Source organism: Alosa pseudoharengus, unplaced genomic scaffold (assembly GCF_046254945.1).
Source record: "Alosa pseudoharengus isolate Yale_2024_CS ecotype anadromous, Long Island Sound unplaced genomic scaffold, YU_APseudo_1.1 YU_APseudo_1.1_scf_2, whole genome shotgun sequence".
NCBI classification, from domain to species: Eukaryota; Metazoa; Chordata; class Actinopteri; order Clupeiformes; family Clupeidae; genus Alosa; species Alosa pseudoharengus.
In genome coordinates, this window is record NW_027468663.1 from 2,571,080 (window position 1) to 2,589,451 (window position 18,372).

General features: G+C 38.3%; 2 protein-coding genes across 6 annotated transcripts in view; both read right to left on the reverse strand.

Annotated features, from left to right (window-relative positions):
- Positions 1 to 4,162, reverse strand: part of atr (ATR checkpoint kinase) — a 197,147-nt gene extending 192,985 nt beyond the window's left edge. For all 5 annotated transcript variants that reach the window (XR_012988518.1, XM_076293382.1, XM_076293381.1 and 2 more), the window contains exons 1-4: positions 3,984 to 4,162; positions 3,635 to 3,726; positions 3,359 to 3,502; positions 2,378 to 3,264 (exon numbers count right to left, since the gene is read on the reverse strand). Coding sequence is in view for 4 of the 5 variants with exons in the window: in XM_076293382.1 (XP_076149497.1) it covers positions 2,378 to 3,264; positions 3,359 to 3,502; positions 3,635 to 3,726; positions 3,984 to 4,039 (1,179 nt within the window). In the remaining variant the exon portion in view is untranslated. The remainder of the gene's footprint in view (positions 1 to 2,377; positions 3,265 to 3,358; positions 3,503 to 3,634; positions 3,727 to 3,983) is intronic.
- A 6,630-nt stretch (positions 4,163 to 10,792) lies between these two features.
- obscnb (obscurin, cytoskeletal calmodulin and titin-interacting RhoGEF b) overlaps positions 10,793 to 18,372 on the reverse strand; it is a 190,823-nt gene continuing 183,243 nt past the window's right edge. The window contains exons 66-76 of the mRNA XM_076293385.1: positions 17,811 to 17,927; positions 17,560 to 17,724; positions 17,206 to 17,364; positions 16,916 to 17,093; positions 15,935 to 16,048; positions 15,193 to 15,360; positions 14,985 to 15,087; positions 14,738 to 14,867; positions 14,369 to 14,471; positions 14,225 to 14,267; positions 10,793 to 13,633 (exon numbers count right to left, since the gene is read on the reverse strand). Coding sequence (XP_076149500.1) covers positions 12,451 to 13,633; positions 14,225 to 14,267; positions 14,369 to 14,471; positions 14,738 to 14,867; positions 14,985 to 15,087; positions 15,193 to 15,360; positions 15,935 to 16,048; positions 16,916 to 17,093; positions 17,206 to 17,364; positions 17,560 to 17,724; positions 17,811 to 17,927 — 2,463 coding nt within the window. The 3' untranslated portion in view covers positions 10,793 to 12,450. The remainder of the gene's footprint in view (positions 13,634 to 14,224; positions 14,268 to 14,368; positions 14,472 to 14,737; positions 14,868 to 14,984; positions 15,088 to 15,192; positions 15,361 to 15,934; positions 16,049 to 16,915; positions 17,094 to 17,205; positions 17,365 to 17,559; positions 17,725 to 17,810; positions 17,928 to 18,372) is intronic.

The window sequence follows — 18,372 nt, forward strand, 5'->3', positions numbered from 1 at the left end:
TTAGCGACAAATTTGGGAACTTCTCACAATGATGGCAGATCGGCTTCTTTGTTGTTGAAATGTAAGAAAATCACCTTTCTCATGGCTTTGTCATTTATGAATTCAGCTACATCTCGTTTGCCCATGGCACTGACCCATGATTATAAAAGTAACGACTGGCGTAGCCTATGTAGTAGCAGAGGTAAATGTTCTACAGATCTACAGCAACTTCTGGTGAGATTACAACTTACATGAGTAAACGAGACGAGGGGTATGTGGCCTCAACCAGAGCCTGTCTACAAAGAGCCTGTTTACTTTCATTGTATCGAACCTGGTTGCAGTTTGCTCATTGTTCCTCTAGGGGCCGCCGCTAGCTAGTGCAGAATGAATGGGAGTCTATGGGGCTAGACGGGTAAAATGTATCTTTATTATCGTCTTAAGCTTAGTTTTCTGTAGACTCAACCATAAATACATGCCTGTCAGTTGGAACAACCCAAAAAATTAGATAATTGCTTGAGATTTTGACGATTTATGGTGATTTTATTTTCGCTAGATCTTTGCCCAGATTGACGCTAATGCATTATAGAGGAGTGGATCACTGAAGCAAGATGGCGTCTCGATTGACGCATTCGTTCCAATGAACAGCAGTAGTCAAGGCGACATCTAGTGTATATATCTGAGCAAAACTACTAAAAATGATTAGCTAAGTTAGCTAAGTCACATGGTTAACATAGTTAGCATGCTAGCATGTTAGCATGCTAGTTAGCATTATTAGCAAAACTGCTAAAAATTATTAGCTAAGTTAGCTAAGTCACATGGTTAGCATAGTTAGCATGTTAGCATGTTAATTAGCATAGTTATCATAACTAATAAAAATGATTAGCTAGGTTAGCTTAGTCATATGATTAGCATAGTTAACATTTTAATATTGGTAGCATGCTAGTTAGCATAGTAACTTGGTTAGCATTATTATCTTTGTTAACATAGTTAGCATAACTACTAGAAAACATTGGAGCCATTCCAACTGTTAGTTATCATCAACTATCTGCCTAAATAATTTAACCATTTCAATTATCAACCTATTTAACTGGTTAGTCATTCCAACTATATTAAACCTTATCTACCAAGCAAATAATTTAACCATATGAACTCATCATATTTTTGCATTTTCATGCACTGTATTTTCTTCAGGAAATGCTTTTCTAGTTATTTTTCTTCTTCTAACGCAGTTAATGCAGCTTCAACCGTTTAACGTAGAAACTTCATTCAAACTGCGTTGCGTAGGTCTTACTTAGGACATGTGGGCTTTGTATTTTTCAGCTTTGTAACTTTTATACTTTTTAAACTATTAATTAAAAACTACTCAAAATTTCCCCATAGACTTAACATGGGTTGATGACATCACAATGGACTAATTAACTTGATTTGCACCTGTATCATCTTCCAGCTGCTCATCTAGGCCCCATCAAAGAATCAGTTCAACTGATTGCACCTGTACCAACTGCTTTCTACTGAACTAGACCAACTCTCTCTGTGTCTCTCCATTTTACAAGGATATAAGGCACATTTCATCCAACTTTCTATCCATTCATCCTCTTCAAACCATTCACTCATCCACCCATTAAACTATCCATCAACATCCATTAAACAATCTGCCTATCAACATCCATTCAACTTTCTGTCTATCAACATCCATTACACTATCTACATGTTTTTAAACTATATACTCTGTCTCAGGCTTTAAGCATACAATATGGCTCTATTAAGACTGCCGTTAAGCAATTAGAATCCTAGGCCAGGTGGCCAGGCTATATTAAACCTCATCTACCTAGTTCAGTCATTCCAACTATTAAACCTCATCTACCTAGTAAATAATTTAACCTTTTAAACTATCCACCTATTTAACTGTTCAGTCATTCCAACTATATTAAACCTTATCTACCTAGTTCAGTCATTCCAACTATATTAAACCTTATCTACCTAGTTCAGTCATTCCAACTATATTAAACCTCATCTACCTAGTTCAGTCATTCCAACTATATTAAACCTTATCTACCTAGTTCAGTCATTCCAACTATATTAAACCTCATCTACCTAGCAAATAATTTAACCTTTTACACTATCCACCTATTTAACTGTTCAGTCATTCCAACTATATTAAACCTCATCTACCTAGCAACCAATATAGTTTGTTTTTACTTTGTATGATATTTTACATCATATTTTTTGCATTTTCATGCACTGTATTTCCTTCAGGAAATGCTTTTCTAGTTCAGGTTGATATCTCATTGTAGAGATGTAGCACACAGTATTATAATCTAACAATACATACTCAGGTCTATTCTATACAGTCCTAAAATGCACATGACATACTGGTATTGTATGGTATTGTACTCACCTCCTGCTGTGTCTGAGTCCCGATGGTCTTGATCAGTGTCTTACATATGGCAGTGACTCTCTCCCTGCGAATAGGCTCTGCTGACTCATAGCCCACAGGTACGGAGGTGAGCATAAAGTTGAAGATATGGCCAAGGACTGCTGTAACGTTTGCTGCCTTTAAATGTTCTAGTTCCCCACTAATGGCTAATCTGTGAAGCCTTTCCATTAACATATTCAGGTGGACCCGCTCAAACCTGTGGTGTGCACTTCTCTCAATGGTAAAGATTCTCTGGGACAGTTCCTCAAGTTCTTTCTGAAAAAGCCTCAGGTCTGGCAGGTCAAATGCCACAAGGCAGTCAAGGACATGCAGAAAGGCAGAGAAAAAATCCTGAGATTGTCCTTCCGGTAACCCTCCTAAAGTCACCACATTGGTCAGCAGCTTCAAAGCAACAGCCTTCATCTTAGGGGTGCCGCAGCCAAATGTGGTACAAGCAGTGCCCCAGAGTATTCCTACTTCCTTAGGGAAGTAAATTCCTTGTAGGATATCGGTCACAATTTTCATGACTGCAACCTCTAGCATTTCTAGAGCAGCTAATGACACCTGAAGCGAGGTGGGAGTGAGGTAGGTAGTGGTAGGTGAGGACATAACTATGAACTGATTCATGACAACGGGCCATACTATTAAATCCTTGCTCACTTGACTGTAGGTTAGTTTTCTGGAAATAGAAGCAAGCTCCTGGAGCAAGCTTAAGAGGCAACTTGCTAACACACCAAAAATCACTGGCCCCTTAGTTCTGAACATGTGCAGCAAAGAACAGATGACTGAGTTGATCTTTTCATGAAGAGGCTGACAGCCTGGAGAAGCAATAATTTGTAGGAGACAGCCAATAATCCACTTGCTGAAATCTGTGATGCAAGAGAATTAGAGAAATGCAAAACGATATCATACAAAAACATCCCCAAAGACTGAGTTTAATAATAAGACAACAAGTTAACTTACCTGAGCTTCCTTTTTCAATCTCGCCATATTCTTTCGATGGCCTCATGAACATTATTGGTGACGACTTAATTAAGTGCTGGACAAAATCAAGGAGCATCACACAGGCTGGCTGAGAACTTGTGGTCTTGCACAATTCTAGGGCAACTGTAGCACAGGGAATAATTGAATAGAAGTTGCGGTTACAAAGCATCAATACCATTGATACTAAAACAGATCACGTTAAATTAACTTAGTAAATTATCCTTTCCAATAACATTCAGAACATCAACAACATACCAACATCAACGTCTCTCAGTATCCTCTCGATAAACTGGCAAAGTATTTTTCGCGGTTTCTGGACGATTTGGTCGTACTCCGTGGAACTGGTGCTGCAAAGACCATATTAAAATGCCATTTGACAGCATGTATTAGTGTTACAGGGCATTTCCACGCAAAACTGTCACGTCCATAACAGCAACTAAATACCATGGCATTGTGTTGCCGTTATGGATGTGATGTGACAGTTTTGCGCGAAATTGCCCTACAAAGACTCAGCTTCCAACTGAAACTACTGAGTGTTATGAGTGTTAGCTGAGTGGCTGGCTGATAGATGTTAGCATGAGGGCCTGGAAGCTAACGTACTTACCTTGTTAATTCCTGCAAGGCAGGTATCATGGCAGACATTTCCAAACCTTCTTCCATTTTGGTTACGCCTAGATGTGTTTTACATTTATTTATAGACTAGCAAAAATAAAATAGTGACTGTCTTCGCAAACTAGCAGGTGGGCTTTCGTCGTGGCTTCCGTTCACTTGCAAACTTTTCATCCTTTTCAATTTCATGCATTTCTACGGCAACAACTTAAGGTCAATCCTCGCTCGGATAAACGCGCAAGTAGGCAAAGGCAGAGATGGCAAAAGTACAGATAATTGTGTAAAAAGACTCTTGTATAAGTAGGCTATAAGTACTGTTTCAACTTACTCAAGTAAAAGTAGCCTAACAGGCTACTCAAGGTAAAAAGTATCATTTTGAAGGACTATTTTATTGGCTGTTCCTGTTAAAAGGAGCGAACAGCCTACATATTCCAGTTTAACAACTACAGTAACTCTATAACAACTTTTCACTGTCCCTGAAAATACCAGGCAAGCTTGTTGCCTTGTACCAACAAACATTCTGTTTTATGTAGGCTACTGTATAAGCTTGCTGGCTGAATGACAAAACAAAGAATGACATGTTGTCATCTGTAGGCCTACCTGTCCTGATAAAGTACTAGATTTAAGAAATATGTTTGGCTACCCCCATGTTGTGCCACTATTATTGTCTTCTCCATTTAGATTCATTCAGATCATTAAAGTGAGCGGCCACAGAGAATAAGTGAACACAAAAGTACCATTAACTTGCCCTGTGGCAGTCAGGGTTGTGCACAATTCGAATTGCAATTCTGCTTCCTGTTTGCTACCTCAATTGAAATGCAAGTGAAATTCAATAATTGAATTGGAATTTAAGAGCCTGTTTCAATTCAATTCGGGAATTTTGCACAAGCCTGGTGGCAGTTCACTGTAATGATTTTAAACACAACATCAGTACCCTTCAAGTATTAGTCTAGGTCCTGGGTAAGATTTGTATGCACTTCATTTAGCGGAGAATATCTCAACTGTTACTAATATGACCCCATTGAAGAACGTGGGATGTGTGCCAAAATCTCTACCCGGGACAAAAGTCCTGAAAATGACCACAACAGGTGACACTATTATCACACTACAGGTGAATGGGACCTTTTTCCCCTTTATAGATATCCCCATACATTTCTACCAGATCAATCTTCATATTAAGATAAATACTTTTTGTATGGGGAGACCGGGGACAGTTGCAACACTTTTTGCATTTGGCTCTGTTACTCAGAGACGGTTTGGATTAGACAAACCATTTTTTTATACAATACACTTACATATGTCTGTTAATAGTCTAAACCATTTAAAGATAATTACAGAATCTACATTTTTCACAATTTGCATTTGAATGTAAGGAGTCAGATGTTGCAACTGACCCCGGGCCCGGGGACAGTTGCAACATTGTTTGGGGATGGTTGCAACATGTTAAAAATACAATATATTACAATATATGTCAGTGCAGCAAAATTATTATTTTTGTATGTAAATACAAGTTATGTAAGTTATAATAATATTACAGTGTTATATATTCACCAGCTTTGGTTAGATGACAATTATAGATTTGTCTAGATGAGTAGGCCTTATGTGCAGATGTCAAATATTGAAATTGATATAAAATACAGTAGGACTTTAGTGACAATTAGAGGCAATTCACTTTTATTTAGACTATTGTCATGTAAAACATGTTTTTTAAAAAAATATATTTTATATTATCATATTTAGCTCAGGTAGAGGTGCGCACATCCAGAACGCAGGTGCAGGACAAAAGGGTCAAATAATCAAAAACAAAGTTGAATGTCCGCACACTTGCTCCCGTTTTGCTTTATCTTTTATTTTTTATTTCACCAAGTGAACGTTTTCGAGCTACACGCTCTTCATCAGTCTGATGAAGAGCGTGTAGCTCAAAAACGTTCACTTGGTGAAATAAAAAATAAAAGATAAAGCAAAACGGGAGCAAGTGTGCGGATATTATCATATTTATGCATTGTACGGGACTGTACGGGGACAGTTGCAACAGTTGTTGCAACTGTCCCCTTTCCTGTCAGCCATGATAGAACCTCATGTGCTAGCTAAACAAGGGGACCTTGACACATGCTAACCATATAGCTTAAAGTTAACATATCACTCATTTAAATCATATAAGTTTGAGCTGAATCACAAAAACAGTGACAGCAGTTTAAAACAAAGCTAAAGAAAATAAATACTTTCATACCTAAAAAACAGTTTTTTTACAATAAATCCTGGAGCAGTTCAGGAATCTCCTTGCTTTTTCTCTGCTAGAGGGGGCATCCAACTGAGCATATGCAGTGTGAGTGTCATCACTCTACCCTGTTTCTGATTGGAGAAAATTGACATGTTGCAACCATCCCCTGTTGCAACTGTCCCCGGTCTCCCCTACACTTTGCCTAAAAAATAAAATAAAATATGCAAATGAGGCAATATCTCATTAAATATGTGTACATATACATTCTTGAAGGTACAGATTTTATGAGGTGATCACAATGTTTACAATGACCATGTAGAGTATGTGTACGAATTCTGGTTTGATATTTTTAATTGTGTTTTGTGCTGTATTGAATGGAAATGGTATACAAACAAGGGATGCATAAGTGGAGTCAAAAATGACCCCAGCGGTTGTTTTTTTGCAATATCTTGGTCATTTTAAATTGTTATTGTTTAATCTTCCATGTATTCCTCAAATAGGTTGTCTTTGACATGAGGCCATTTGGATTTGTATCTAATTGGTATATTTTTTAAGTAATTGCATTTTTTTGTATCAGTATCACACAAGAAATCTAGACGCACCCTAGCGGCAGCCAATTACATTTGCTGCAAGGGCTAGTCTAGCAACTCTCCATTGGCTTGTGTGCTGGAAAAATTAAACTTCTATCAGGCCAATCAAATCGTGTATAAAGACGTTAGGCGGGCTTAACATAATGATTGATGGCAGAGTTGCAACGGTTTGGCTTGAATTCCCTGCTACTTGAAAACAAAGAAGATGGATGTTGCTGTTGGCCATTTGTGTTGCACTCTGTTAGCTGTGGACAGTTGACATTGAGAATCAGAAAAGAGTTGTCTGGTTTGTGGACAGTGTTCAGAGCTGCAAGTTTGGTTGATATTTTGCTGGTTGTATCGCACCCAGTCAGCACATGTAGTGCTGGGAGACACTGTGTGAGCTTGTCTCCCAGCGCTATGCAGATGTCATGAAGTGGTAATATTGATCTTTTCACTCCTGAGTTGCAGATGAGCCGGAACAATTGTTATGTGGTATAATAGGCACACAACAATCTGTGTCACCTGATGACAGTGTCAGTGATGTAGATCCATAAGTTGTTCTCTCACTTTCTCCAGATCTTTTGGAATTTTGTAAAATAAGATTTCAAATATTAGTAATTGGTAAGTACCAACTTATCTGTTCTTTGTGAGGAATAGCTTCATGACATGAAGACATTGTAACTTCATCAACTTGTCTGAGACAATCTGGTGATGACATTTTCCCCATTTTGCAAAGAAACAAAACAAAAACACTAAGCAGCTATAGCTACAATACACACCAAATTAAATATAAAACTGATACAAATTCATTATAATTATTTAAATACACAAAACTACAACTCATGATAATGACATGTAAGAAGACACATGCCAACAAAGAATAAAGAGTAGATTTCCTTACTTTTCTTGATCTCAAGTCATCTTGCTTTACAGCCATGTGCTCTGCTATGACCTCACTATCACTATCACACTGTCACTATGGCTGCCAAGTAAACTTATGTTGGAGAAAAAAAGTTGTAGATGATGGCGTGATGACAGCAATATTTAGAACAGGTAGGAAATGTAAGCTTTTAAAGTTTAGGTTAATAAATAACTGGCAATTCATGTATGTCACTAGTTGTATGTAAGTGAAGCGCCCAAAAACAGGAGGAGACATAAATACTATTTATTTACACCCTCCAGAGATAAAAAAAAGGGGTTGTAAAGCACTTACTCTCAATGCTTTAACTACATGTCATGTTCATTTGTCAACAGTTGCTGTTGATTCATTCTTTCTCATTTTTGAATGTACAAAAAAAATGTAAAATTGTTTAAGTTAAAAAAAAAACATGTTTATATTGTTAACTCAGATAATGATTTTAATGTATGTGTAACAGTGTTAATAAAGTGCTCCATATAGTTAACGTGGAAAATCTAATGTTCACACTCACAGTTTCAGTGAGCAGGGGGCGTAGCAAAGAAAAAAGCTGACCCAAAGCCAGAAGAGCGGTCAAATCTGCTAAATGGGTCAAGACATCATCTGCATCTGAACTGGCAGAGGTCTTTATGGACATCTTTAATCTCTCCCTGCATCAGTGTGTTATCCCTGCATGTTTCAAGAGGTCCACCATCATTCCAGTCCCTAAGAAATCAACAGTGAGCTGCCTTAATGATTCCCGACCTGTTGCTCTCACCTCTGTTGTTATGAAGTGTTTTGAGCGGTTAGTTAAAGATCATATTAGGCTACATCCTCTTCTACATTAGATCCACTCCAGTTTGCCTATAGGCCAAACAGGTCCACAGACGATGCGATAGCATTTGCTTTGAACACTGGTCTTTCTCACCTGGATAAGAAAAACACCTATGTACGGATGCTCTTCATCGACTACAGCTCCGCTTTTAACACCATAGTTCTATCCAAGCTGATCATGAAATTAAGAGACCTGCACATCAGTTCCTCTCTGTGCAGTTGGATCCTTGACTTCCTGACTGACAGGACACAGGCGGTACGGCTGTCACTATCACGAGTGATGATGAGTCTGCTTACAGAGCAGAGGTGGCAACCCTAACATCCTGGTGCCAAGACAACAACCTGCTGCTCAACATCAGCAAAACCAAGGAGTTGATTGTGGACTACAGGAGACTGCAGAAAGAGCACACACCCATCTACATTGGAGGCACAGCAGTAGAGGGAGTCAGCTGCTTCAGATTCCTTGGAATTAACATCAGTGAGGATCTGAGCTGGTCACACCATATAGGTATGGTCACAAAGTTAGCAAGACAGCAGCTCTTCTTTCTTCGGCGGCTGAGGAAGTTTGGTATGGACGGTGAAATTACTGACCAACTTCTACCGCTGTACCATTGAGAGCATCCTGACCGGCAACATTACAGCATGGTATGGTAACAGCACCGCTCATGATTGCAAAGCTCTGCAAAGGGTGGTCAGGTCAGCACAACGCATCACAAGGACTGAGTTACCCTACCAACTATCCAGGACCTTTATAGCCAGTGCTGCAGGAGGAAGACCAAGCGAATCCACGCTGACCCCAGTCATCCCAGCCACAGTGTCTTCACCCTCCTACCATCTGGTAGAATGCGGACTTCTATGAGCAGATACAGAGATAGCTTCTTTCCACAAGCCACCAGGATGCTGAACTGTAATTCTGTTCCCCATAGCTAATCAACCTCAAACCTCAGAACCCCCACCCAGACACACAACATACCCCCTCCCCACACACATACACACCTTTTCATCATTCCCCTTTTCATCACCCCCCCCCCCCCCCCCACACACACACACACACACACATACACATACACACACAAAATACACCTTCTTAATTACTCATTAAAAGTCATTAAAAGTGTTATATATGTCCTATATCTATTGTTAAAATCATTATGTATGTTCATCCACATAACTCGCGTTTCAGCGATGTTTTATATTGTCTTGTAACTGTTTTGTTAGGCGGACCAGATCTCTGTCTTCCCTCACTTTTGTATTTCCTGACCCATGCAGGTAACCAATTGTATTTGTTGTTTTGATTTTATGTTTCGTGAATGTTTTATGTTATGTGTATTTGCGAGCTAGAATGACTAGCCCATTAACGTCTTGGTCGCGTTCTAAATGCAGTACCACTGTATCACCACAAGAGTGGAGTGTTTACCTTTTTATGAGCGCTGTTTACTATATTCTACTGTTTATATTTATTTAATCATACTAATCTAACAACTAAGATATATAACAGATTTCAACAAATTAGATATATAAGTAGTTTACTATACAGTTACATACATTTACACATTCATACTCATGTTTTTATGCCACATTATTCCCTTTTGGAATTTATTTTTTATTTTTTTATTGACACACCTCACTTCATACTGTACCTGAAATGAAATAACAATATGCTTAGATGCTTAGTGTAGTAATAGAATTGTGTCTGAGAGCAGAAGGGAAGTCAACTGCTGCAGGCGGACCAGATCTCTATGTCTTCCCTCACTTTTGTATTTCCTGACCCATGCAGACAAATAAAACTGCTTCATCCACAATCCTCGTCTCAGAGTGTATCACCAGTCAAACACAATGCAAGTTACATATGGATGTGCATGTTTAAGTGATGTCTCATTAGATAATTGAAATATTAGTCAGGACATCCAATTGGCTATTCCTGTTTTAAGCTCATTGTAAATATGCTGTTTTATTCAACAAATTTACTTCATCAATAAACCGGCAGTTCATCAATAAACCGGCCCTATCATCATTACTGCTGTTTTGCTTTTTCTATATTATGACTGTACAGTCTGACTAAACAGTTAAGCATTACGTATATCTAAGGATATCCCAACAGCTGTTTGCCGTAGACGATCATAATAAGCCTAATTTAAAAAATGTTCAGACGCAAATCTATACCTTTCATTGTCATGGCTTATAAATAAATATTGTACAACTAACAGTTATCTACACAAATGTAGGGGACAGCAGGACAGGTGAGTGTGAAACAAGAAAACACAAATACTGATGAATACTCTGCAAGACATTTATTACTCAAAACTCCAACACAAGCAAATCTTAATTTACATCTACTTACTCACAGGCACTCAGGTTGTCCTTTTCCATTTACTGTACTAATTTACTATCCAGTAAAACAAAATACAATGATACAAGGAAGAGTACCAGCACACATCAATAGTGGGGAACTATTTGAGATTGGCAGTTGTCTCTACAATGAAATATCAACAACAACCCTGCCATTGTAGCAATTCATTTTGAGCAATATGTAACTATATGAAATTATATGCATCACATCTTTCAAACACATCTTTAAAGAAATCATCTAAAATAAGTGTTATTTAACTGCAAAAGTTGTCATAGTGGTTCTCAAACCAGTTCAAACTTAATCAAAACCCATTCCCCCTGTTCTATTTTCACTTAGGTTGCACATTTGCAAAACATAAAAACTTACTCATTTTGAACATGAATTGTAGTGTCCTGTGTGATTCTTAGTTATCATAAATATTTGGCTTGGCAAGCTCAGACCTGAACACAAGGGTAGAAACGTATAAGGCCATGTTTCTGAAAACCTTAATGCAAGTGTCAATATATTGTATAAGCACCACTTTATTCTGTGAGGATGAATTTACAATAGCCTGGCAACAAGGTCCATGAGCCACTGAATACTGATTTGATTGATTAATGATCTTCTGCAGATGTGATTTTAGAGAAATTAGGCAAACTGTGTTCTGTTGATAAACAGGATTTAGCTGTGCAGAACTGTGCAGACAAATATGTATCACAACAGGAGACTGGGCCTTCACTGTTGCTTCCCCCGGCTCTGGAATAGTCTTCCATAACATATCAAGTCCTTCCCCAACATTGCAAATATAAAATCCAACCATCTCTCTAAGTAGACCACAAGTTTCCACATGGTTTTAGTAGTAAAGTCTATTCTTAATGTACCTTATTCTTCTTAGTGCATTTTATTTCATTATTGCCACTAATTAAATTATAATTATTGATATCATCTAGTTTAATTAAATTATTTTATTTGCTTTATATTTTATCCATTATTATCCTTCTGAAGTGTTTTCTCTTTATTCTTCTATTATGTTCTCTTTGTTCCTTATATTCATATACAGGAATAGTGTACTGTATTTCAATTCACCTTTTCATATGTAAAGCACCTTGGGTCAACTTCTGATGTGTTAAATGTGCTACATAAATAAACTGACTTGATTTAACTGAACAATATCACATAACTAAGCAGAATTGCATGAGAGCTATTCATTCCAAAGCTGGCATTTGTGCATACATATATTATTTTGCCTCTACAAGATTTTGCATAATGATAATCTGTGTATATTTTAATAAACTTATTTTTCCAGATTTGTGCTTCAAACATACTCAAACCTACAACAACATACTCATGATGGATAGCATGGTTACTGAAACAGGCCTTTTTAACATGAAGGAATTAAAATGGCCAAAAATAATTAGATTTCCTCAAGGTCTTGTGCATTAAATGGAATGATTTGCCTTTTGGAGCAAGCATAAGGTCAAAATATGCCATTCAAAGTAGATTTTACAGAAATGATCCCTGTTAAGACTAAAAGGGCTACTATGAGTCCTCATTTGTGATATCTGATGTGCAATAGAGAACCTTACAAACTCATTTCAACTGACTCCCAGACTATTGCTTCTGATTCAGATTTGTCTTGATTATCTCAGAAGGCATGTTTTCTCCAACAGCTACATAGCCTTGAGTATTTGCAGACACTAGAGTCTTAAAGCTCATTTGGTTATCCTTAATATTCTTTTGAATTTGGGAGCAATATTGGGGTTTGACCTCTAGCTTAATGTTGCTCTCACATGCCCCGCCTGTGAGCGTGAGCTGGCTGGAGGCACAAGCATTCCTCTTGTGTGTGTGCTGTTCCTTCTGGCTCCTGGAAGTGGGAAGTACACCGGTAAAGCCAGAGAGATACTCTCTGAAGCGGTTAATGAAACCTATGTTGGGCTTAGGCTTAGGCTCTGGCCAGTCAAGGTTCAATATCACAGGCTGACCAACAGTGGGTTCACTGATGTCCTTTTGTATGACAGAAACCTCACAGGGAGTCCCACGGGAGGTACGTGGGGCTACTGCTCTGCCATATGCCTCCCAATCTTGTGGGACATAGTCCTCTAAGTCTTCTAGGATGACTGTGCGATTTCTACATGGCAAGCTTTTAGCACCCACAAATCCATCAATTTCCAGTTCTGACTCTACAATAAAGGGAGGTTCTTCTTTAGGTTTTCTATCTGCCTCTCCACCAAATGTACTTTCAATAATAAAGGTGTGATGACCACTCATCCGTTCAGGATGATCAACCTGTTCTAACCAAGTGGTCTGTGATGAGTGTTCTTCATTTGTTTCAGCATCTATCTGTGGTACATTTGGAGCTAAGTTTTCAATACTATTCAAATTCAGTGTGGTATTTGGGTCCTGTTGTGTGTGTGATGCCTGGATGACTTCCACAAGGTTGTTGTTGTTGTTTGCATTGGGGTTGGTCTGTAAGGACCTCTTTGATCTAGTGGCGATAACATGCTCTCTTTCTGATCGAGCAGGAGAGGCACCCCGTCTGCGTGGTAGCTTAGGGGACTTATTAACCTTATACTCAATGATCTCCTCCACTTCAACCCATTTGGGATTCTTCCCTGTGGCACTATCTGGTTCTGTGACATAGAGTGTCGGTACAGCTTTCCTGGGCATCAGGCGTCTTTGTCTTGGAGGTTCAGGGGTGGAGGTCTCACTGTGGTACATTCCCATGGCAGAGGTGCGTGGGGACATGTGGCGCTTCAATCTAGTATTTTTGACCACAGTAGTAATGGTCTCCTCTCTGAGGATGACAAAAGGTGCAGAGTGTGAGGGAACGCACCATCAATCAGATCTTCATAACAAAATATATTGTGTTTTACATGCAACATACTGGTCAGGTAAAGAGGAAGCATGAGGACAGCTGACTGGTTTAAGTGCTTCCAACAAGAAGTGATTTCAGACAGGTGATAATGGTGACACTTAATACGACATTTGAATGTTCTTCAAAAATGACCAGTTAACATTCAGGGCACTAGTTTAAATCACTTTTTGCTGCCAATATTTGGTCATTTATTGGCATGTTGAAGCAGAAATTAGTTGAGTAATTTGGGGCATTTTAAGGTTTGTGAAAAATTCTGTGACTTTAAAGGAATTCATGCACTGAGAGCTTTCTCGTCTGTGTGCTGGCCCAGCCATGTCTGTGTGTAGCACAGTGTTGTGTGCTATAACATTAGCAGATTGTTTTTGCCCAGTAACAAAGTTAACTGTGCAGGATAGTACTGTATAAACACATTGCATGGCACACTGGCATACACATTCGAGCCCTGAGTGTAATTAGTCACTTAGATAATCTGATTTTAATTCTGACATAGTTACAACTTTGGCAACTTACATGATAATGGTTTTCTTTGGAGCTTTGGTCTCTTGTTCTGTCACTACAAAAGACATACATAAGCAGGATTTAAGTGAATCATGTTTGGGTATGATTAAGTGGATCAGCTAAAACTGATATTGCTTTTGAATGTTTGTATATTACCTTCAATTGTAATGGCTTGTTCTCCTCTGCGGTCACTGGCCATGGCTACAATGGGATGGCACAGGTCAGCTCCACACCTGGCACTGCCGAGACGGTTAGACAGCTAGAAACAACAACAAAAAAATCAAAATAATTTATAAAATAAAATACAATTGCATTGCTGTTTTATTGTATTGTTATATTAAACAGAATTTCATAATATTACAAATATTACTGGCTGCCAAAACCTATATTGTTGTGAACCGGATAAAAAGTACACTTTAATGTGACCTGGATGTTTGCATGTGTTTTTTCTTACAAGAACAGTGATGCATTCTGACACAGAATACTATAAAATACTGAAAAAAAACTTTTTGAGCAATAGCATACCTCACATTCATAATGTCCCAGGTCCCTCTCACCAGGGCTTTTAATGATTAGCACAAGGACACCACTGCGGGCCTCACTGTATGTCTGGTATTTTTCTTGATCAGTTAACAGGCGTCCCTCTTTAAACCATCTGATCATGAACCATTATGCAGGAATATGTTAATTTTCATTTAACATACTTTCAATTAAAGATTGTGTAAACGTAAGTAGGAAAATTTATTTTATTAAATGTATTGTTTTAGATTACCTGATTTTAGGATTTGGAGCACTTTGAATAGTGCATGTGAACTGAGCATCCTCACCAGCAACTAGAGTAGCATTTCGAATCTTGTTCACAAAACGGGGTGGAACTACAAAGAAAATGGTTGTGTACGCAAAATTTATATCTCATTGTGAAAAGATTGTACTGTAATTGAATCAATACATCCACCACAATGCATGAGAAAGGGACTTACCTTGCACAGTGATCTTTCCCAAAGTGCTGGCATTGCCTGCAGAGCTTGTAGCAAAGCACATATACTGCCCTGAGTCATCTGCAGTCATGTTGTCCAGGATCAGAGTACATGAGCCATCAGGATCTTCTATGATGATGTGGTGAGGGTCTGCTTCTACAGCACGGCCATCTAACAACAAAGGTAACACTTAACGGTAAGGGTACATGAATTATCATGAATTCAGCATGAATTAATTCATGATTTATGCAGTACTTTATTCTTTTATATCTATATGTCATCAGGAATTGACATGAGTTTCCTTCATGACTTCATGCATGAATGATTTCTTAAGCATGATCATCACGATTACATGAATTTAAGGTTAATGTGGGCCCTCAATTAAAGTTGTGAATAATTATATTTGTTTAGAGAACTGCACAAGTTGTGTTCAAATCAGAATTTGAGTTGTGATGACCACATTTTTGGCAGAAAAAGAAATCATCATGATCATTCTTCAATAAATCATAATTCATGTGCCCACCATAACTAATGCTTTAGTTGATGTGTTGTTCATGAATGAGGTCATGAATGACAGGCTATGACCTCATGCAAATTCCTGATGATTCATGAGGTGTTAAGGAATTAAGTAATACATAATTTACTTATCATGCCCTTACCATAAAGTGTTACCACAAGAAAAAGAGGAGTTGGAATAGCCTGTGCAAGACAAATAGATTTACCTATTGTAAAATATTATCCTTACCCTTATACCACACCACTGTGGGCTTGGGGATGCCTCTAACTTTGCAAGCCAATTTCACTGTTTGCCCCAGCTCTGCTGTACAATCTGCCAAAATCTCAACAAAATCAGGTGGACCTGATGAAAAAATAAATGGAACTCCATTAGATTGTTGAGTTATATTGGCCCTCATTTTATCAACCCAGCGTAGGCGTAGAATCCAGCGCAGAATTGAATGCAGGAATTATCTTACGACAGGGCTCACATGTGATTCATGAAACATTCGCATCACTCCAATTCCAGCGTAAGACTGAATGTGTGTTGGTAAATGTGGTGGCTGAACAGAAGCCTAATTTATATATCATACATATGCTTATTTTAGAGGCCTTGCCACTAGAATTTAGACATAATACGTCCAAAAGAGAAACATTTCTGATCCGGAGATAGCAACAGTGACATTGGAAGTCCGGCTGAACCTTGTTCATTTTGACAGCTAGAAAAGTGGGAAGCGATTTAAGTGTAACAGACTTTATCTTTGCAGAGAGAATGCATCATACTACAAATACATTCATTATAAAACCATACGACATCTGCCATTTGCCCCTTCATTTATAAATGTTGCACGAAAGTAATTCTTTCTACATATGGCTATCCTAAACCATCAAATGTGTCAATAAAACAGGCTACATTACGGAAAGTAGGCTACAAATGTGCAGGAAACGTCTTAAAATATTCCATAATTTAACTTCTCAACTTCCCAATCCTCTGCCGATTTACTGCTGCACCGTGCTATGCCGCCTCAACTTGACGTGAGATTCGAGTCACGCTCACGTTCAAATTGATAAATGCCATGCTTTGCGTGGAAATGAGTGTACGCCTGTCCTTCACCTGTTTAATGCTGTATGTATGTTTCGTAAAAATCTAATTACTAAAGCTACTAAATATACAGTACTACTATACTACAAAAGCTAGAAAATCATCAAACTCTCATTAGGTGACACTTACTCCAGGCTGGTAGACTGTAGCGCTGCTGCAGGTCACGTAGGTCTCGCAGCCAAGAGTTCTTAATGATAACAGTACGTGCCTGCAGAGTGTACTTTCTGACAGAGTCCTCTCGCTCATGCCAAATTTCAAAGGCTCTTTCATCACCTTCCACAGTCTCATTTACATCAATATTGTTCAGCTGTGGATGACAGATTTCTCTCAGATACAGTATGTATGCAAAACTATTATAGTTACAATAGAAAAGTCATCAAATCAGTTCAAACATGTAAAAAGTAAGGCTATCAGTTCACCTTCATCATGTTCTTAAAGATGTAAGCCTGAGAGTCTGTATTGGTGTCTCGTTTTTGTTTACAAATAATGACATAGTTTTTAAAGAGGAAGACGTGGCGATGATGGCCTCTGGATGATGTCCTGATTCCAGGGGCACCTTCCCACACTGTAAATGGTCCCTGTCAAAACAGATCACAAATCAGGTGTGCAATAAAACAATAGATCATGCTTAGGAACTAGCTTTTCTTAAGATTTTTACTTCTGTGATTATTTCTTATATTTCCTAGATTATGTCTTGAATCAGTCAGGCGCTCTACCTAAGAGATGTATGGCTACATCTGTGATAACTGCTCTCTAGTTGATGTTTTAGCTACCTGCCGAATGGGCTCGCCCAGGACCTCCAGCGTAGCAGGGTAGTTTTCTATGAGAGACACGTGATGCGTGTTTTCAGAACGTTGAGGCAGGGAGGACACCATGGCATAAGCCTCCTCCAACAGGCAGCAGTTTTGTCCATTTCTTGCTTTGTTTCTGATCAACTCCTAAACATAAATAGAAATATGAGATCATACTCATGAGGTGAAGTACATGTTATTTATCATAATTAACCACAATGATTTCTCTTCACCTTCAGTAATGTCTTGTATTTTTGAATTCTCTCCACTGGTCTTTGAATGTATGCATTTATACTCAGAATAGGACCTTCAGAGGGATCAATGTTGGCAAGTTCACTGTCACTGTATTTCTGAAAGAGAACATATACACTGTGAATAAGATGGATTGCAGTATATCATGATATCACAAAAGTATCTCAATAGTGCAACCAGTACTCCTTATGAAAGCCAGGGAAATCTAAAATCATCAGAATTAAACAAACTAGTGCAGTGCCCATTCAAACATAATATTCCTGTAGAAAACCTGTGACCCAATTAGGCCTACTTTAAGATTTTAGGGAAAACATAATTCCAGCTAAGCATTCAATAATGACTACTGAATATTATATTATAATTAGGGCTGTCAAAATAATGCGTTCATTTAGATTACTTAATTACAGAAAGAAAATAACACATAAAAAAAAATAACGCTGATTAATTGCCTTTCGTAGTGATATTTGACCTAGTGTAGTCTTGCTACAGTGACTGAAGGAGGCAGACGAGAAAGCACTGCTTAGTCCTGTGAATTAAACATGT